A 21,683-nucleotide genomic window follows, 5' to 3' on the forward strand; every position below is an offset into this window, starting at 1 on the left:
AAGGTGGATTCTTGTGCCTCTGAAATGAGATTCTTGAGAGATCTACTGAGGTCACTCCTGCCTCTCCCACATCCTCCAACACAAAGACACATATTCACAGATAAAATAAAATCACAGAAAGATTAAAGCAAGTGTTATTGTAAACATACATACCATATTCAAATTTCTCTCATTAAATCCACACAGAACAAAAAAGATATTTCCGCAAAGCTCCTTCAGAATGACATGAGTGCAAATATGTGTACTCAGCCACTTCAAAAATGCATTCTGTGGCAAAAATTCTTTGGTCCCAAATAAATCCTACAAAATAAAAAGACTCTCTCAGCATTTCATTACGAGGTGCTGGCCTCCATGTCCCACCTCACAAGCAGAGAGACGCATGCCACCTATCTCCACAGAGGGACTCAGATGAGAAAGGGCAACCAGTCATTCAAACCAGGATTCCTGTGTGATATGCTTACTAAGGCAACAGCAGATGTTACAGATCTTAAAGTCTCAAATGCAAAAATGAAGACAGCAAATCAAATAGGTCCACAGAAGGCTTTTACAGTGGGAAAGGGCCTGAATGATCCCTCATCCCAGCGCCATCCCCAAAAGGTTTCATCTGACATTGATAGATGGCTCGTGACTTCTGAGAAAGAGTTGAAACTGTAATTGGTCAGCAATGTGTTTCCTCAGAACACATATGTCTAATCAAATTCCACTGGCAAGTGCACCAAATCCTGCCTACTCCTTTCTGGGGCCTTTTAATACTTGATATAAAATTTACCATTTGAACCATTTTTCAGTGTTCAGTTGAGCATCAGTACATTCACATTGTTGTGCGACCATCACCACTATCTACTGGTCTTCAGAACTCTTTCAGCATCTCAGACTGAAACTCTGTACCCATTAAGCAATACAGCCCCATGCCTCCTCTGTCAGCATGCCGTTTTTACAAAGCTTTATTAGAACACAGCTGGGCTTATCTCTTTACACACTGTCCCTTGCTGTCTTCACGTGATAATGGCAGAGTTCGGTGGTTGCAAGGGCAATGATATGACTCATAAAGCCAAAAATATTTACAGAAAATGTTTGCTGACTCCTTGTGCACACCAGGCCTGATCAATGAATGGCCCCTGGACCTGTGCTCAAGTATTTCTGGGGTAATCACCATGCCTTGCAGGCAGATCTTCACATATGTACATACCATGAAATAGGAAAAAGATCTTCCTTATAGTGAACTCAAATTATCTCCTTATAATTTACACTTTTGCTAATGCCTATCCAGAAGGATAAGCAGAATGAAAAATTAAAATGCTTACAAAGGCGGTTTTATGGGTTGAATTGTGTCCCTTCCCCAAAAGACATTCCTTTTATCTCACTATGTGATATATTTGGAAATAGGGTCTTTATCAAGGTACTCAAGTTACACAGTTGGATACTGTCTACGTTCAAAAAATGTTTCTCTCTGGACCTATACAGGTATGCAAATTCACCCACAAGGTCCATAGGAAAAGACTCCAAACTGAGAACCATGAGGAAAGTACTAGGAGAAGCCTTGGTAGTTGAAGGTACTTTGTAATCTCTAATTCTTTATAATGAAAACTGAAGCTTCTATTATCCAAGGTATTTAAAATAAATCTGGTTAGAGGCGCCCATATCTTATCTGCCTGTCTGACCACTGGTACAGAGAATCTGGATTCTGAGGTCAGAGAAGGGTCTGTATGTCCCGTGAACATATTTCTTAAATGGCCAAGAGATATGTATACATTAAGTGTATATTCCTGTATGGGGTTTCAAATGTGTGTGTATAAATGTTATCGTGTCCAGAACACAGATAGTGCCTCTGGCCTCAGCTGGTTCTCAACTTCTCATAAAAATTACTGCCTCCTTGAGTATAGCTTAGGGGCTTCCCACATTGATCGTTGATGACATTATCAGCCTGTGCGTAGGGGTCATATAATAAAAAATAATAGTAACTGTGTCTTTAGATCACCATCAGTGTGGCCAAGGTCAGGCACATGGAAGCTCCCGTCTCCCATCTCCTGCCTATTCCTCTACGCACAGGCCTATTCCTCTACGCACAGGCCCATCCTATGGAATAAAGGGCAACTTCAAGGAGGTTTAAGCTGCCTTTCTCCTGGTCTTCCTTGTGCTCTTCCTTAGCAGGTGGGGTGCTTCATTGATGTGTTAACCATGAGAACAGGAGGCTCCAGTGTAGAGTTAAGGATACCTTCCCTGACTCCCCAGGATCTGGAAGTAGGGTGAAGCAGGGAAGAAAAATCATGGAAAGAAGGAAAGCCGCTACTCCATTGGTCGGGGAGGAAGGCACATTCTTCCACTAAAGGCCAATTCTTCAGCACCAAAGGAAATCTGTGAAGGAAGGGAGTAGGGGTGGGGCGGGTCCAAATACCTTGAGAAAAAGTTCTGGAACTCGTGCTAACTTAAGTAGAGGACTAGTCATGAACTCAGTTGAAGCCACAGGAGCCAGGGCAAAATACATTTTAATCTTTTTGGCCAGCTCGGGGATCCGTGAAAACGCTATAAAACCTGTGAGAACAAAAGAAAAAGAACAGAATTCCATCTTCCAGGACTTCCCTCTGAAAAGGCAAGAGTGGGTGTGCATGTTGCCCTCTAGTGGCAACTTGAGAACGATGCAAATAATCGTGAAAGTCGTTCAGGTTCAGTTGTGCCCGACCCTTTGTGACCTCACAGACTATACAGTCCATGGAATTCTCCAGGCCAGAATACTGGAGTGGATAGCCAATCCCATCTCCAGGGATCTTCCCAACTCAGGGACCAAACCCAGGTCTCCCACATTGGGCTTCCCTGGTAGCTCAGCTGGTAAAGAAACCTCCTGAAATGCAGGAGACCCCAGTTCAATTCCTGGGTTGGGAAGATCTGCTGGAGAAGGGATAGGCTGCCCACTCCAGTATCCTTGAGCTTCCCTGGTGGCTCAGCTGGTAAAGAATCTGCCTGCAATGTGGGACACCTGGATTTGATCGCTGGGCTGGGAAGATACCCTGGAGAAGGGAATGGCTACCCACTCCAGTACTCTGGCCTGGAGAATTCCTTGGACTGTATGGTCCCATGGGGTCGCAAAGAGTTGGACATGACTGAGTGGCTTTCACTTTCACTAGATATTGAGTATAGTTCCCTGCGCTATACAGTAGGTCCTTGTTGATTACCTATGCAAGTGATGCCAGGAAGCAAAACTCTAGAAATGAGGGCCTCTGAATGTTTATTTAGCTTCCCAGGTGGCACAGTAGTAAAGAATCTGCCTGCCAATGCAAGAGACTCCAGAGACACGGGTTTGATCCCTGGGCTGGGAAGATCCCCTGGAGAACAGAATGGCTACCTACCGACTCCAGTATCCTAGCCTGGAAAATTCCATGGTCAGAGGAGCCTGGAGGGCTTACAGTCCACGGGGTTGCTAAGATTTGGACACGACTGAGCACACATGCACACACAGAACGCCGTGTGCACACACTGAGTTTGATTACATTAGTAACTCAAGTACTTGTTAACCGCTTGTTTCGATTTTCAATCTAGATATATACTGGAAGAAATCCAAGTTGCTAGAACCAGGAGATGTTTCCCATTCCTTTATGATGTAAGCCAGAGATTGAAGACTGTATTCCTAATAGCTCCACCCCTGGTCCCCATCCCTTCATCACTAAGAAAGACGTACAAAGGTATTCAAAGCAATCACCATGGACTCAAAAGGAACTTATACATTTAGAATCCTCTAGCTCTAAAACATCTTTTAGCTTCCTCTTGGGTCACTTCTTGCCTTAAACTTGGCCCCAGAATGTCAACTTTGAAAGCAGTGGGGCAAAGGACACAAATAAACAAGTCACGGAAGAAGGAATATGGATGAAAAAGTGGCTAAGTCCATTAATAAGAAGGGCAGTTATATCCGTGTCACTTTTTGCTTGAAGGCTCTCAAGCTGGCAAAGAGTGGAGGGGTAGTAATGAGAGCAAGGCTACTTGACCACATATCTGGAGACCTTGAAAGCATTTTTACCTTTCATATCATAGTTTTCTTCTAGGAAAGTATTCTAAGGAGACAGTGTGATAGGAACACAAAGATATTAGTCATAGCTTACCCTTAAAGAGGAAATTAAATCAATTATGACCCAGGTCTCTAGTCCCTATTCAGGGGAACTTGTTTGCTCAAATTATGGGCAACTTTTTTTTTCTTGAAACTTTGCTAAATTTTGTTTCTGTTACAATGACCACATACTACTTTTATCATCAGCATAAATTAAAAATGCTTGTGACTTTTAAAAACTGTACATAAAGCATATTATGACATCCTTATAATTAGCTTTAAAATCAGCATATTTCCTTGTTTTCTTTATAAAAGCTCCTACATTTATAAAACTTCTTGTTGTCTATCTACCCTCTCACATCCCCACAGTATTTAACTAGGAAGACATGTAATATGCGTATGTGAACGTGCTCAGCCATGTCCTACTCTTGGTGGGCCCCTGGACTGTAGCCTGCCAGGCTCCTCTGTCATGGAATTTTCCAGGCAGGAATACTGGAGTGGGTTGCCATTTCCTACTCTAGGGGATCTTCCTGACTCAGGGATTGAACCCACATCTTTTCTATCTCCTGTTTCTCCTGCACTGGCAGCTAGATTCTTTACCAGTAGAGCTACCTGGGAAGCCCCGTAATAGGCTGGGGCTTACATTAATTCCTTCAATCAAGGGAGCCATATACAGCATGTTTACCTATTTATGTTTAAGTCTGAATTTCCAGAGAAGACTCAGTTTTACAAAAATTCTTTGCCATTTTCATTATTTCTGCTTGGCATTAAAAAACAAACACAAAACTCCATCGAACTAACATTTTTTAATATTTCACTTTTAAGGGCAAACACAAATTCTGTAACAAGACATTTTATCAACCTTCCATTTTTACTATATACATACCTATTGTGGTGCCTTGAGAATGACCCACATAATACAGTTGTTCTTGGCCAGTTTTATTCAGAATGAAGTTAACTGAAGCTGGTAGGTCATAATTTGCCATCTCATCAAAACTGTAATTCGAAAAAAGGAAACCTTTCATGGAGACATCGCACACAAATACAACAGCATACAAATAACAAGCGTGTGGGTCTGATGAGTCATTACAAGCTGAACACAGCTGGGCACACCAGCCCTGAGTGCAGAAAACTGAGCATTACCGGGTCGCAGAAGCCTCTCTGGGCTTCTTGATAACCATGCCTCCTGAAAAGAACCGCTTTCCTCATTTTTCATAGTGCGATCCATTTTTTAAATTTTCTATGAATGGGACCAAACAGTGTGACTCTTTCTGCATCAGACTTCATCTCTGCCATCTCATATACCTGTCAGTTGGTGACTGTGTGAATACATCACACTTTATTCGCCCAATCACTGCTGATGGGCATTTGGGAGTTTCCAACTTTTTGCTGTTACAAATAATGTAACAACAAATATATTCCCGGACAGGCCTTTGGTAAAAAGCTCTCATTCTTGTGTTTTACGGCCTTGGGTAGGTTCTGGTATTACAAATGGGCAGCAAGCCCGAAGGAGTCCCTGGCACTGACTTTCTCCAATGCCTGGTATGGGGACACAGCCCTGCGCCCATGGGCACGCGTGCTGTTACCACTCCCAACGTGTCAGGCTCTCTGCCGGTCTCTTTCCAGCTTGCATCTTCTCTGTTAAGCCCCCAGTGCCCTTGCAGGAGAGGTATTTATTATCCCCATTTTACAGACACAGAGGGCTTATGCCACATGCATGCCTAATGTCATGCAGTCATTAACTGGGCCAGCTGGAATTAAGGGAGAGAAGAGGACTTCTGGAAATAAGAAAAGTAAACATTGGGAGGACATGTTTATGAAGGAAAGGAGAAGGTTACGGGACACAATTTACTCAGCAGAACCCACACCACCAGGAATGCCAAAATAACTAAAAACTCCCTATTGAATCTAATCCTTCAATGTAACCATTTATTTATAATTTACCTTACTGCTATTTATTAAATTCCTAATATTTGGAGTACAGGTTTACGAAGGAAGGGAGAAGATTAAGGTGTAGAACCTTCCATAAACCATTGGTTTCCTGTCATATGATCTTGAATTCCCCATCTATTTGCCTCCCCAATATTTACACTAAGGGTACCAAGGAAATAGATCCTTGCCATAATCAACTCAAAAGATACCTGAAGGCCCAGAATTCATCCTGAGAAACTGAAAGAGTCTTGTGTTTCCGAGACCAGGTGTTTCCCCTGCTGTTCCCCATCCACACGTCAAAACCAGCATCTGCCAGGATGAAGCCCAGGCTGTTGTTGGGCAGGTTTGTGACCCAGTCACTAGAGTCTGCCAGCAAGCCATGCTGCAGGAACACCACTGGCTTGGGACCTGGAAGGCAATCATGTTTAGGAGTGAGCAGCACAAAGCTTCAAAACTGACATGATATCATGCTAACCAGATAAGTCACAAAAGATCACAAAGCAAATAATGAAACAGAAACGAAAGACCGAGGTGGTGTTACCATTCAGGGGTAACTGTACTGTACACAGCGTGTGAAGAGAGCGTGGGAGCTGTTTTTCTTGGCCACATGAAGACACTTCTCTCCTATCAAAGGTGTTTTGGGACTGGGCCATGGGAAAGGTGAACGTGAAAGTTGCTCAGTCGTGTCCGACTCTTAGCGACCCCACGGACCACAGCCTACCAGGCTCCTCCATCCATGGGATCTTCCAGGCAAGAGTACTGGAGTGGGGTGCCATTGCCTTCTCCGGTTTTGGGACTGGGCCATGGGAAAGGTGAAAGTGAAAGTTGCTCAGTTGTGTCCGACTCTTTGCGACCCCTTAGACTATACAGTCCATTGAATTCTCCAGGTCAGAATACTAGAGTGGGTAGCCTTTTCCTTCCCCAAGGGATCTTCCCAACCCAGGGATCGAACCGAGGTCTCCCACATTGCAGGCAGATTCTTTACCAGCTGAGCCACAAGGGAAGCCCAAGAATGGGTAGCCTGTCGCAGTGGATCTTCCCGACCCGGGAATCGAACTGGGCTCTCCTGCATTGCAGGCGGATTCTTTACCAACTGAGCTATCACGGAAGCTCGTGGGAAAGATGATTGGACATTAAAAGACCAGGAAGTCAGGTTGACCAAGGAAAGACCTTAGGGACCAGTGGGGCAGGATTGCCTTGTTCCAACAGGTGCTGGTGCTGGTCCTCACTAACAGAAGGAGCGTCTGTGCTTGGCGGTGTCTGCTGGGGAGGATTAAGGGAAGGCAGGAGGTTAGCACACAGGGAGCGAAACTCCTAGCTGCTGGTTCCAACCTGTGCCTCTTCAGACACTTAATAGAAAACCTGAGGCTGCGTAGTAGCCAACTTCGCAGGGCAGAGTCTTGAGAAAGGAGGATGGGCTCCAGTGGGTGTGGGAGAACCGAGCAGGGGAGAACAGCATAAAGGGTGGGACAGCTAGGACTGAGCGGGAAGGGGAGGCAGGCGCCAGTTTGTGGGGACCAGGAGTCAGCTCCCTACCTTTTCTTGAGGGACTATTTCAAATGCCTCTGAAATCTCTCTATACTTCCCTCCCTATACCCCCAGAAGGTTCAAAGGAGAAACGTGGGAGTTGGCAAGTTGAAGATGTATCAGGAAACTCTTTAAACACCACCAGTAAATAACTTCTGGATTTCCACAAGCAACCAGGAGCCACGGATGCTTTTGCAAGAGGTGAACGTGAAGCCCAGGAACGCGCAGGCGGCCAACTCAGGCATGTGCCCACCACACACGGTGGGCCAAGGGGCCAATTATGGCAGCTAAGGGGCTTTCAGCAACATCTGCAAATACCTCTACTGAACCCTGAACCTGCCATTTATGCCTGGATGAGGCTTAAAACATTCCCAGACCCCTTGCTCTATAATCCATGGAAGGGTTTCCCAAACCTTATTTTGGTTTGTATTTACCTGTATTTACGCTGGTGTATTTACCCCACAGTTTGAATTTCCATGGACTTGGCCTTGCCTAAAACAACCTCTATTGCAACCCATGGTTAAAAAGAGGCTGTGTGTAACAGAAAAAGAAACACAGAAAATTGTCTCAAAATGAAACAATCCAAGTGCCTGGATTGCAGTTCAGTTCACTTAGTCGCTCAGTCATGTCCCACTCTTTGCGACCCCATGAACTGCAGCACGCCAGGCCTCCCTGTCCATCACCAACTCCCGGAATTCACTCAAACTCATGTGTACCGAGTCGGTGATGCCATCCAGCCATCTCATCCTCTGTTGTCCCCTTCTCCTCCTGCCCCCAACCCCTCCCAGCATCAGGGTCTTTTCCAATGAGTCAACTCTTCATATGAAGTGGCCAAAGTACTGGAGTTTCAGCTTCAGCATCATTCCTTCCAATGAATGCCCAGGACTGATCTCCTTTAGAATGGACTGGGTGGATCTCCTTGCAGTCCAAGGGACTCTCAGGAGTCTTCTCCAACACCACAGTTCAAAAGTATCAATTCTTCGGGGCTCAGCTTTCTTCACAGTCCAACTCTCACATCCATACATGAGCACTGGAAAAACCATAGCCTTGACTAGATGGACCTTTGTTGACAAAATAATGCCTCTGCTTTTTAATATGCTATCTAGGTTGGTCATAACTTTCCTTCCAAGGAGTAAGCGTCTTTTAATTTCATGGCTGCAGTCACCATCTGCAGTGATTTTGGAGCCCCAAAAAATAAAGTCTGACACTGTTTCCACATCTATTTGCCGTGAAGTGATGGGACCAAATGCCATGATCTCCGTTTTCTGAATGTTGAGCTTTAAGCCAACTTTTTCACTCTCCTCTTTCACTTTTATCAAGAGGCTTTTTACTTCCTCTTCACTTTCTGCCATAAGGATGGTGTCATCTGCGTATCTGAGGTTATTGATATTTCTCCCAGAAATCCTGATTCCAGCTTGTGCTTCATCCAGCCCAGCGTTTCTCATGATGAGCTCTGCATATAAGTTAAATAAGCAAGGTAACAATATACAGCCTTGATGTACTCCTTTTCCTATTTCGAACCAGTCTGTTGTTCCATGTCCAGTTCTAACTGTTGCTTCCTGACCTGCATACAGGCTTCTCAAGAGGCAGGTCGAGTGGTCTGGTATTCCCATCTCTTTCAGAATTTCCCACAGTTTATTGTGATCCACACAGTCAAAGGCTTTGGCATAGTCAATAAAGCAGAAATAGATGTTTTTCTGGAACTCTCTTGCTTTTTCCATGATCCAGCAGATGTTGGCAATTTCATCTCTGGTTCCTCTGCCTTTTCTAAAACCAGCTTGACCATCTGGAAGTTCATGGTTCACATATTGCTGAAGCCTGGCTTGCAGAATTTTGAGCATTACTTTACCATTGTGTGAGATGAGCATAATTGTGCAGTAGTTTGAGCATTCTTTGGCATTGCCTTTCTTTGGGATTGGAATGAAAACTGACCTTTTCCAGTCCCTTGGCCACTGCTGAGTTTTCCAAATTTGCTGGCATATTGAGAGCAGCACTTTCACAGCATCATCTTTCAGGATTTGAAATAGCTCCACTGGAATTCCATCACCTCCACTAGCTTTGTTCATAGTGATGCTTTCTAAGGCCCACTTGACTTCACATTCCAGGATGTCTGACTCTAGGTGAGTGATCACACCATCGTGATTATCTTGGTTGTGAAGATCTTTTTTTACAGTTCTGTGTATTCTTGCCACCTCTTCTTAACAGCTTCTGCTTCTGTTAGGTCCAGACCATTTCTGTCCTTTATCGAGCCCATCTTTGCATGAAATGTTCCCTTGGTATCTCTAATTTTCTTGAAGAGATCTCTGGTCCTTCCCATTCTGTTGTTTTCCTCTATTTCTTTGCATTGATCGCTGAGGAAGGCTTTCTTATCTCTCCTTGCTATTCTTTGGAACTCTGCATTCAAATGGGAATATCTTGTTTTAAGCAGGGGAGAGGGTGGTAGAGAAAATTCAGTGACTTGTTAAGACACCTGTCATAGGGGATGGGAGCGGATCAAATTCAGGTTTTTTTCTAATTCTCTTTTTGTTTTTTAGGGTTCCCCCACCCCTCACTGCAAGCTGGATCCAAAAGCTCAATGAACCACAGACATAAAAGGTGAAACCAGACAGGAAGAAAGGAGTGAATCTGATGTTTCAAAATCAGGTGTTTTCAAATCTGGAGGATCTGGGCCAAGAACTGCAAAGGGGAGGGCAGACCCCATGGCTCTCTCCTGGGAAATGCCAGCAAGGGAGGAAAGGGGCTGGCACGGAGAGGCACGTGGTTGAGAAACGGCTCCGCCTGACAACAACCTCAAGCTTCTCAGCTATGTCCTATTCAGTCATTTGAGGAATGTTCACTGAGAGTTTCACTGGATAATACGCAAAGCACTGGAGGTAAAAAAAAAAAAAAAAAAAAAATCAAGTGATTCAAAACACACATTACATTTTCTGTAAACCTGTCCTAGTACGCACTCTGTGGCAGTCACTGAGCTAGATTCAGGGATAAGAAAGTGCGTAAGCAGGGCTCCCTTCTCCATGGAGCTTCATTCTAGTCACGGAGACAGACATGATTCCTTTCCAGCCCATCGTGGAAAGGGCTAGACTACCACACAGTAAAACTCAGAGGAAAGACAAATTTCACTCAGCCAGGAGACGAAGAGTTGAGACAAATCTCAAGTGACAGACAGACTCCCCACAAAGGGCTCGGCAGCCTGGATCTGCAGAGGCCTGACACTGTGTCCCGGGCCTCACCCAGAAGGGACCCCAGAGGGCACTGTAAAAGCTCTGATGCACAGGGGCTTGGGGAACCACTGGCAGGGTGTGGTGCCTTGTCTGATCTGGGCACAGAGGGGATATGAAGGACTTCCTTCAGGGGTGTACATCCTTGCAAGTGGGGCCAGCTCCCCTTCCTTCCAGAACGAAAGGGGCCTCTGAGGGAGAAGCCACAGAGAATATAACCCACTGGGCTTCCCATGCCCGTGACTCCATGAGACATGATGGGCCACCAACAAAGAGAAAATACTAACAAATCCAGGCCTGGGATGGAAAATAGGTGCTCAACTGCTTGTCCCTTCCCTCTGACATTTAGTGAATGCAAAATGGCAGCAGCACAGACAAGGGCACTGTGACAGGCCTGTCCACCCGTCTGCCAGCTTCTCCTACCTGCTCCTACCTGACTCCCATGAGATGGGGCAGGGGGAGGAAGGAAGGCACGATGTCATCTCTCCCAACCCGCCACCAGCCAAGGATTTGCTGGAAAAAGAAGTTTCTCTCTAGGAGGGTTAAGCCTACTGTCATGCACATCTTCCAGCGAATTACTTTAATCAGATTTCTCTTCATCCTGCTGAGAGAAGCTGACTGAAGTAACAGCCAGCCATTATTGTGCACCTCTGTGTTCTAAGGCACTGTGATGAAAATCCTATGAAGTTAGTACTGTTTCCATTTAGCAGAACAAGAAATTGTGGCTAAGAGAAGTCAAATCATTTGTCCAAGACTGGATCAGAGTTAGTAAGTGGGGGAGCTGGGATTTGAACCCACATAAACTAATGCCAGGGTCTGTGCTCTTAAACTATTTTGCTATGGGAAAAGGCTAACAAGAGAGAGTCATTCTATAACACACAGAGGCCCTCAGGCAATGACAAGCAGATGAGGGAAGTTATTCTGGAGGGAGTCAGACCAGGTGATTTGAAGAAAGAAATCTCTAGTGCATGGACAGAGGAGACAGACCATGGGAGGCAGAACCGCAATGTTCCACTTTGGAAAAAGAAGTTTCTCTCTAGGACGGTTAAGCCTACTGTCATTCACATCTTCCAGCAAATTACTTTATTCAGATTTCTCTTCATCCTGCTGAGAGAAGCTGACTGAAGTCACAGCTAGCTATTACCGTGCACCCCTGTGTACACAGGCGATTCTCCCAAGGACCAGCCTAGTCCACACATGCCAGCAGCTGCAGCCTGGTCTGTCTGAGCAACAGACCAACACAACAGGACAAGGGCTGTCTTTCCTGAAGAGCCCTACTGTGAATTTGTCCAAACTAGCTGTACGAGGGCTGCAGGCTGAAGAAAAGGCCTACGGGCACCTTTAGCCCAGAGAGGGTGAGTGACTTTATCAATCGCCTACGTAGTCAGCACAGAGCCAGCAAAGAGATGCAGTCCCGTGATAGCCCTGATAGGGCCAAACAGGGGTGGGAGCCCGGAAGGGATTACTCAGGCTTCAAAAATGAATCTGCTGAGCCCACAGCCTCACAAGAGGAAGATGACTGGGTGCCTACGGAAGTTCCTCCCACCTCCCAAGGCACTGGCCTTCTCTACCAGGGCAGTGTCCAGACGGGCCTCCACCACACTGGAAAACGCTGTGAGAACTCAGCTGAGGTCCAGTGAAGAACCGAAAGGAGGAGGCGGAGGAGCAGATCACAAAGATCAGGACACTGGCATGAACCAGACTTTGGTTCTTACTGGGTATGAAACCCTATAGGATTTACTCAATCTCTCTGGAATATAGATGTTCTTATCTAAAGTGGGGGATGACACAGTGGTTGATAAATAATAGTGAGTCACAATAATAATAATAAATGTACTACTGTAAATTATTATTAGAACAGCTCTGTGAAGAAAGACAATGTGAGCAGGCATTCTTTAGCCACAGTAACATAATCTCAGTCACAGTAAGAGCACACTAAGTGTTGACTGTGTCAGGCACCACGCTAAACACCCGACATGCACCGACTCAGATAAGAAACCACACATCTTGCTGAGTTGGGCAGTAGGCTAAACAGCGGCCCGCCAAAGATATTGTATTGTTTAGTCATCAAGTTGTGTCTGACTCTTTTGAAATCCCATGGACCACAGTCGGCCAGGCTCCTCTGTCCATGGGATTTTCTAGGCAAAAATATTAGAATGGGTTTCCATTTCCTTCTCCCGGGGATCTTCCCAACCCAGGGATCAAACCCACATCTCCTTAACTGGCAGGTGGATTCTTTACCACTGAGCCACTGGGGAAACCCATTCCTAATTCCTGGAACCTGTGAACATGTTACCTCATGTGGCAAAAGGAACTTTGCAGATGTGATTAAGAATCTCAAGATGGGGTATCATCCTAGGTTATCCAGTAGGCCCAAGGTAACCACAAGGGTCCCTCTAAGAGGGTCAGAATGAGAGAGAAACTGGAAAATGCTTCTCGCTTTGAGGATAGAGAATGGGGCAGGTACAGTGGGTAGCTTCCAGAAACTGGAAAAGGCAAGAAAAGGGATCTTCCCAAGTGCCTCGAGCAGGCAGCCCTACCTTGATCATAGGACTTGTGACCTGCAGAACAGTAAGATAAAAAAATCTGTGCTATTTTAAGCCACTAAGTTTGTGGTGGTTTGTTACAGCAGCAATAGGAATTTAAGGAAATAGTTGGGTATTAGCTTTTACCCTCATTTTTCAGATAAGGACTCTGAGGTACAGTGTAGCTAAGTTATCTGTGCAGAGTTACACAGCCGGCAATCTCAAATCAGGATTCTCTGCAATCCCATGGACTGCAGCCTGCCAGGCTCCTCTGTCCATGGGGTTTTCCAGGCAACAATACTGGAGTGGGTTCCCATTCCCTCCTCCAGGGGATCTTCCCAACCCAAAGACTGAACCCAGGTCTCCTGCATTACAGGCAGATTCTTTAAAGTCTGAGCCACTAGGGAAGTCCAGATCACTGCACTCACATTTCACAGTCACTCTGCTAGAAAGGTCATGACCCTCAGCAGGAAGGAACACAACAGTGCTGGGATCACAGAGCAGGGAAGAAAAACACCCCGTCCTCCAGGCGCCTCTCTCCCCAACAGTAGCCATGGTCACGATGATTGCTAAGCAACAAGAAGGCAGCAACCATTCTGTCTCATTCGCTGCAGCATCTGTGGCACCTGATGCTGAGTCTGCCATGTGGTGCTCACTGCCGGTAAATTTGATAAATAAATGCAATAGTGAAGGAATGAAGAAAGGAAAGGAAAGAAAAAAAAAAAAACAAGAGTGCATATCAAAGCTACAGATTTCCCAGTAGTCACATATGGGTGTGACAGCTGAAACATAAAGAAGGCTGAGCTCTGAAGAAATGCTGCTTTTGAACTGTGGTGCTGGAGAAGACTCTTGATATTCTTTTGGACTGCAAGGAGATCAAGCTGGTCAAGCCTAAATGAAATCAACCCTGAATATTAACTGGAAGGACTGCAGCCAGAGCGCCAATACTTTGGCCACCTGAAGCGATGAGCCAACTCATTGGAAAAGACCCTGATGGTGGGAATGACTGAAGGCAGGAGGAGAAAAGGGTGACAGAGGATGAGATGGTTAGACAGCATCACCAACTCAATGAACATGAATTTGAGCAAACTCCAGAAGATAGTGGAGGACAGGGAAGCCTGGCATGCTACAGTCCATGAGGTGGCAAACAGTCAGACACAACTTAGCAACTGAACAACAACAAATTCACACACACACACAGATACACCATGTGCACTTTCCAGGGCACAGCCTTAATTAGAGCTTACTTCGTACCCACGATGGCGCTAGACCAGTTATGTTACTCTTCCCGTGTTATAGATGGGGTCTCTGAGGCATAGAAAAAAATAAATAATTAGCCCCAGGATGCAGACACAATGAGTATATATATGGTGGAGCTGGGAACCGTGTGATCATGTGACATTAAAGTGCCCATTATCTCCATGCCAAACTGCCTTTCTGCTTCCCATGCCCTTCTCTGTTACCACAGTCTGCCTTTAAACAGAGGTGCCGTGCCTCCGAGCTCAGGAGGATCCTACCCCGCTGCGGTCATCATAAAGCGTAGATGCTTTGGTCAACCCAGGCCCCGGAAGGACCAGGACTGCACTAGCAAGCAAACTGAAGCCCTGGACTGGAGAGATTATCAAGGAATCAGAAAAGGTCTGGGCCCTCCGAGAGCTCACAGTCCCGTAGGGAAGCCGGAGATTACAAGCATCATCACCCACATAACATACCATTATTTATTGTCTTAACTGTCTTAACTGCTGTGAGGGAAACACACAGAAAGCTATGAGAATGTGTAGCCAGAGGCCTGACTGGGTGTGAGTGGCTGGGGAATTCCTCCCTGATAAAACCCTAAGGTTAAACAGGAGGAAGACAGGGAGCACAGGGGAAGGAGGGTTGCTGAGCCAAGCGTCTCCTCTCTCCACTCTGACTCTCTGCTCCCGGCCCCAGTCTGCAAATACGAAAGAAACTGCTGTGCAGCTGGCACTCCCTTGCAGCACTCAAGTTAGGCAGAGGGTCTGAACACAGCCCTCTGAACACAGTGTGTCATATAGGTCCAAGGGCATGAGCTCAGAGAGCCAGAGTCAACAGGTCCAGGCACTGACTATTGGTCCTACGTCTATCCAGTGCCACCCCGGGGGGAGGAATTGCATCCCAGTTGATCAAGGCCTCTGTTTAGCTTGGTAGGGCACTGCATTTTGGAAATGGTTTCCTTAGGAGTCACATATAAGAACAGAAAATTCAGAAATTGGCTGGAATCCTAAAACATATAATCAAAATTTAAACCAAAAACAAAAACACAAGCTGATGGCCTTTTCCTGCAAAACCTAACTCCAAAGTCAGGTTGTAAAATTTTAATTATAACTCCAAAGTTCAAACCCCTGAGGAGTTTTGCCGAGGCAAAGTTCAGAGAGCCTGTTTCTTCACAAAGACAATTACATTCCAGAATGCACTTCACTCATCGGGCCGGTAGAACAACCGCTTTTCAGATATGAATGTTCCACTGTTGGCGCTTTATCTGATGACTGCTTTAGTTTAGTTTATTTCGCAGTTAAGCAAGAAGTAAGCCTGCCTCACTGATCATGTCACTATTTTACCTATTTGGGACAAGGCCTTTATTTCTGTGTTTTAGCCAAATAAAATAAATATTTTAACTCCCATAGATTCAACTTGCTCTATGCTTATTAAATACATACAGTCACACACTCCAGCTCAAAGAATACTGAACCTGGAGTCAGACTGGCTGGGCCACTAGCCTTTGATGTAAAGCAAATTCCTTTCCCTCATTGAACCTAACTGTCTTGCCCAGTAAAATGAGGGTACGCTGCTCTAGAACCTGGGTTCCCAAACACTAGGATTTTACCTTGGAATCCACTAGGGAGTTATGTTAAAAATGCAAGCTCTCCAAATCCTCGGTTCAGGCAGGACTCAGATCCTTCCAGTGCCAGCATCCCATGACTTTCTGAAATAAGGCTCAGCAGATGAAAATATAACCACTTCCCTATGAAGGATGAATTTCTGAATTTCAATTCCCTTACAGAATTAGTGTAAAGGAGGGGGGGAGCTCAACACTTGAGAGAGAAGGTTGTGTAACACAGAGAAACAGCCCACACATGCTCTACTGGTCTCCAAGAGATTTCTAAATACACATTTCAAGCCGCCTAATTAGTAGAGGTCTAACTAGACACGTAAATGATTGTCTAAATCAGGGGATTCTCCACTGGGTCCATAAACTCTCTGCATCTGAATATAAAACCTGTGTGGGCACAACTGTCTATTTTACTTTACTTGAGAGAGGATCTGCTGCCTTCATCTCCCTCAGAATCCCAGTTCTGATGACTGCCAGATACAGCTCTGAATGAGGCCAGCCACACAGACAATAGGGCCATGCTGGTTGCTGTGAAGAATACAAAGGTGACGAAAACGCAGCCTCCTCCTTCAGACACGGCTGTGGGAGGGGCTGGGGGGCGGGGTGGAGAGAGGCGCACACCTAAGTCAACCCCGCAGCAGAGTAAAGAGAGGACCTCGAGGGGTTTACCCGCAAAACGTTTGGGAGTTCAGAGGAAGTGGTTTCCTTCCTGCTCAAGCAACCAGGCAGAGTGGACAGTTAAGCCGGGTGGGGCTGCAAGGGTGGGGGAAAAAGTGTTTTTACGGATGTGTAGAAATGAAGAGGGTAGGCACAGTGATCACCATTCCAATGGGTTGAGTCACCAGGTGAGGCCCAGAGAGAAATTAGCAAAAGGGGAATAACTCGTTTTGATTTGAGAGTGTGAAACAGTGGCTCTTTAGTACTTATAAACTGATACAACTTCAACGATGCCATTTGCAGTTTGGCTATGGTGCCAATTTAAATCTGTGCCAATGAGAAAAGACAAATGTTTCTTAGACAATGGGTAAAGATCAACGGTTCTCAAGCACTCCTCATAAACCAGATGAAAGAGGTGGTCTATCCCATTCTACAGAAGAAGACACCATAGACATCCTATCCTGTGACTGTAATCACTAACCTGGGGATTCATGAAGTTCTCTGCACATACCCAAGGCGAACTTCACAACTCCACTGCTATACAAAATGAGGGTGAACAGTACAGACGTCAGCCAGTACACAACCTTAAGAATGGTGTTATCTTTAGTTATTAGATTCATGAAGACTGTTCAATGGCAGTATCATATAATTATACTTGGGCTCTAAGAAGCTTAATCCTGCAGAACTACATGAGATGGATGAGAACAAGGAGGCTGGTAGAAAGGAAAGCAGTCGACATGGTAGAGGAGTGATGCAGCCAAGGCCTGTGATAAAAATCTTTTGATGATCCCCAAGTGAGGCTCTATATAAAAGCGGAGGCGGCCACTGAGACAGGATTGAAAGCCGCTCACCACGCAGCTTTAACTAAGGTTCCACAAGGAATGTGGTATCTATAAATAAGTAATGGAGGCAACATTGGCAAGATGAAGAAGGGACAGGCTACCCACTCCAGTATTCTTGGGCTTCCCTGGTGGCTCAGACAGTCAAGAATTTGCCTGCAATGCTGGAGACCTGGGTTCGATCCCTGAGTTGGGAAAATCCCCTGGAGGAGGGCATGGCAACCCACTCCAGAATTCTTGCCTGGAGAATCTCCATGGACAGAGGAGCCTGGCGGGCCACAGTCCATGAGGTTGCAAACAATCAGACACGACTGAGGGACTAAGCGCAGCATAGCACAACCCTAGGCCCCTCACAGAAACTCCAACTTTGCAACCATCTACAGAAGGGTTGTTAGCATCCCTGAACCTAGGGGTAAGGTTGTAGCATCACAACAGAACACAAAAACTGAGGAAAAAAATAAACTACACTAAGAAGGGCAGGGGCTTCCCTAGTGGCTCAGCGGTAGAGAATCTGCATGTCAACGCAACAGGTTCAATCTCTGATCAGGGACTATCCCACATTCGGCAGGCAGAGAAACTAAGCCTGTGGGACACCACTACTGAGACCTCAAGCCCCAACTACTGAGCCCAGTTCAGTTCAGTTCAGTCGCTCAGTCATGTCCAACTCTCCTCGACCCCATGAATCGCAGCACGCCAAGCCTCCCTGTCCCTCACCAACTCCCAGAGTTCACTCAAACTCACATCCATCAAGTTGGTGATGCCATCCAGCCATCTCATCCTCTGTCGTCCCCTTTTCCTCCTGCCCCCAATCCCTCCCAGCATCTGAGTCTTTTCCAATGAGTCAACCCTTCGCATGAGGTGGCCAAAGTACTGGAGTTTCAGCTTCAGCATCATTCCTTCCAAAGAACACCCAGGGCTGATCTCCTTTAGAATGGACTGGGTGGATCTCCTCGCAGTCCAAGGGACTCTCAGGAGTCTTCTCCAACACCACAGTTCAAAAGCATCAATTCTTCAGCGCTCAGCTTTCTTCACAGTCCAACTCTCACATCCATACATGACCGGTGGAAAAACCATAGCCATTACTGAGCCCACTTGCCACAAATACCGAAGCCTGCCCCCCTGAGCCTGTGCTCAGAAAAAAAGTGAAAGTGAAAGTGAGGGTCACTCAGTCATGTCTGACTCTTTGTGACACCATACAGGTCCATGGAATTCTCCAGGCCAGAATACTGGAGTGGGTAGCCTTTCCTTTCTCCAAGGGATCTTCCCCACCCAGGGATCGAACCCATGTCTCCCACATTACCGGCAGATTCTTTACCAGCTGAGCCACAAGGGAAGCCCAAGAATACTGGAGTAGGTAGCCTATCCCTTCTCCAGGGTCTCCTGCCTTGCAGGCAGATCCTTTACCAACTGAGCTATGAGGGAGGCCCACAAGCCCCTGCAATGAGAAGCTTTCAAACCACAAGTAGAGAGTAGCCCCTGCTCATCACAGTCAGAGAAACACAGCAACAAAGAGCCTGGATGGTCAAAAAGAAATTTTTAAAAAATTATTTTTAAAAAAAAGAAGAGTAGGAAGAACAGCTTCACTTCATTCTTGATAAATGAATTATGTTTTAAAGGATCATGTAATGACTTATAAATAGTACAGATATATGGCATTATTTTCTTATGCATTAAGAGCATTAATCTCTTAAAAGATAAGCAGAATGAATACCCTATTCTTGTTTTGAAATTCTTTCTCTCTCTCAGATTCTGAGTTTATTCCAGATGGCCAGGTAAGCAGTCACAAGAGCATAAGGTAGGGTGGCGGCCTGGCAGAGAGGAAAAGGCTAAATGAAAGCCATGTAACGTGGGAGCCTAGAGAGGACTTGTCAGCTCCTGGAGGATGGGAGTCAAGAGTGACTGTGCAGTTTCTGGTCCTGGGCATTAGGACAATGAGGGTGTTATTAACAGGAGAGGAAGCGGCAGGGATGAGCCAGCTTCCAAGTTGGGTGTGAAGGATTTTATGTATTCTGTCTGTCTATCTGGCTTAAATAAGCCAGACCAGCCCCGCTGACAACACTGCCCCAGGACAAGAGTGAAGGGCAGGGCAGAACCTCAGCTCCATGCTCGGCTGTGGACCAAGGAGACACAAACCATCAGAGAAGGACCTGTGCAGTTCCGAGGAGAATCACAAACTCCTTTAGATAACTGACACCTTCATAGCGTGCTTCCAGACTTGTCTCTGAGCTTAGCTCACAGAAGGTGTTACACACACATCACTGATTCTCTACAGGGAGGCCTCTGCAGAGCAGAGGAAAAGGGCGGGGACTTGATGCTATGACCAAACTTAGAGTGCCTTCAATCTGTTCCCCATTCTGAAGACCAAAGATAGCCACTGCCCCAATCCACATACCCCTGCCAAAAAGAAAGAAAGAAAAGAAATCTAACCCATACAACTAGGGAGAAATAAAGACTGATAGGGAACTCTGAGATCATCTCAGGCAGTCGACTGTTTTTAAAAATGAAGAACCCAAGACCTACAGAGGTGAAAGCACAAAAGTACTTATGGGCAGACAGAATTCCCCCGTCTCTCCTTCCTATCACCTGAGAGCAGATCAAGAAGGATGCTCACTTCCTCAGTTCAGTTCAGCTCAGTCGTGTCCGACTCTGCGACCCCAAGAATCACAGCACGCCAGGCCTCCCTGTCCATCACCAACTCCCGGAGTTCACTCAGACTTGCGTCCATCCAGTCAGTGATGCCATCCAGCCATCTCATCCTCAGTCGTCCCCTTCTTCTCCTGCCCCCAATCCCTCCCAGCATCAGAGTCTTTTCCAATGAGTCAACTCTTCGCATCAGGTGGCCAAAGTACTGGAGCTTCAGCTTTAGCATCATTCCTTCCAAAGAAATCCCAGGGCTGATCTCCTTCAGAATGGACTGGTTGGATCTCCTTGCAGTCCAAGGGACTCTCAAGAGTCTTCTCCAACACCACACTTCAAAAGTATCAATTCTTCAGTGCCCAGCTTTCTTCACAGTCCAACTCTCACGTCCATACATGACCACTGGAAAAACCATAGCCTTGACTAGATGGACCTTTGTTGACAAAATAATGCCTCTGCTTTTTAATATGCTATCTAGGTTGGTCATAACTTTCCTTCCAAGAAGTAAGCGTCTTTTAATTTCATGGCTGCAGTCACCATCTGCAGTGATTTTGGAGCCCAAAAAAATAAAGTCTGACGCTGTTTCTACTGTTTCCCCATCTATTTCCCATGAAGTGATGGAACCACATGCCATGATCTTCATTTTCTGGATGTTGAGCTTTAAAGCCAACTTTTTCACTCTCCACTTTCACTTTCATCAAGAGGCTTTTTAGTTCCTCTTCACTTTCTGCCATAAGGGTGGTGTCATCTGCATATCTGAGGTTATTGATATTTCTCCCGGCAATCTTGATTCCAGCTTGTGTTTCTTCCAGTCCAGCGTTTCTCATGATGTAATCTGCATAGAAGTTAAATAAGCAGGGTGACAATATACAGCCTTGACGTACTCCTTTTCCTATTTGGAACCAGTCTGTTGTTCCATGTCCAGTTCTAATTGTTGCTTCCTGGCCTGCATACAGATTTCTCAAGAGGCAGGTTAGGTAGTCTGGTATTCCCATCTCTTTCAAAAGTTTATTGTGACCCACACAGTCAAAGGCTTTGGCATAGTCAAGAAAGCAGAAATAGATGTTTTTCTGGAACTCTCTTGCTTTTTCCATGATCCAGCAGATGTTGGCAATTTGATCTCTGGTTCCTCTGCCTTTTCTAAAACCAGCTTGAACATCAAGACATTCACAGTTCACGTATTGCTGAAGCCTGGCTTGGAGAATTTTCAGCATTACTTTGCTAGCACGTGAGATGAGTGCAATTGTGCGGTAGTTTGAGCATTCTTTGTCGTTGCCTTTTTTGGGATTGGAATGAAAACTGACCTCTTCCAGGGTACAGCAATTTCACCTGCAGGGGCTGAGATAAATACCACAGGAAGGCACCCGGCACTATTTGCTTTAATTGCTATAGGAGAGAAAAGCCTGGAGGTGGATATGGAAAAAGGAGGCCCATTTTCTAAGCTTGTTTTCACTGAGGTTT

At 45.8% G+C, this 21,683-nt stretch overlaps 1 protein-coding gene across 2 annotated transcripts in view; it reads right to left on the bottom strand.

Moving 5' to 3' along the window:
• Nucleotides 1-21,683, bottom strand: part of LIPA (lipase A, lysosomal acid type) — a 42,571-nt gene that overhangs the window by 12,021 nt on the left and 8,867 nt on the right. For both annotated transcript variants that reach the window (XR_011252201.1, XM_069567945.1), the window contains exons 4-7: nucleotides 6,178-6,376; nucleotides 4,923-5,032; nucleotides 2,396-2,532; nucleotides 154-300 (exon numbers count right to left, since the gene is read on the bottom strand). Coding sequence is in view for 1 of the 2 variants with exons in the window: in XM_069567945.1 (XP_069424046.1) it covers nucleotides 154-300; nucleotides 2,396-2,532; nucleotides 4,923-5,032; nucleotides 6,178-6,376 (593 nt within the window). In the remaining variant the exon portion in view is untranslated. The remainder of the gene's footprint in view (nucleotides 1-153; nucleotides 301-2,395; nucleotides 2,533-4,922; nucleotides 5,033-6,177; nucleotides 6,377-21,683) is intronic.

The sequence above is a fragment of the Ovis canadensis genome, chromosome 22, assembly GCF_042477335.2.
Source record: "Ovis canadensis isolate MfBH-ARS-UI-01 breed Bighorn chromosome 22, ARS-UI_OviCan_v2, whole genome shotgun sequence".
NCBI lineage: Eukaryota > Metazoa > Chordata > Mammalia > Artiodactyla > Bovidae > Ovis > Ovis canadensis.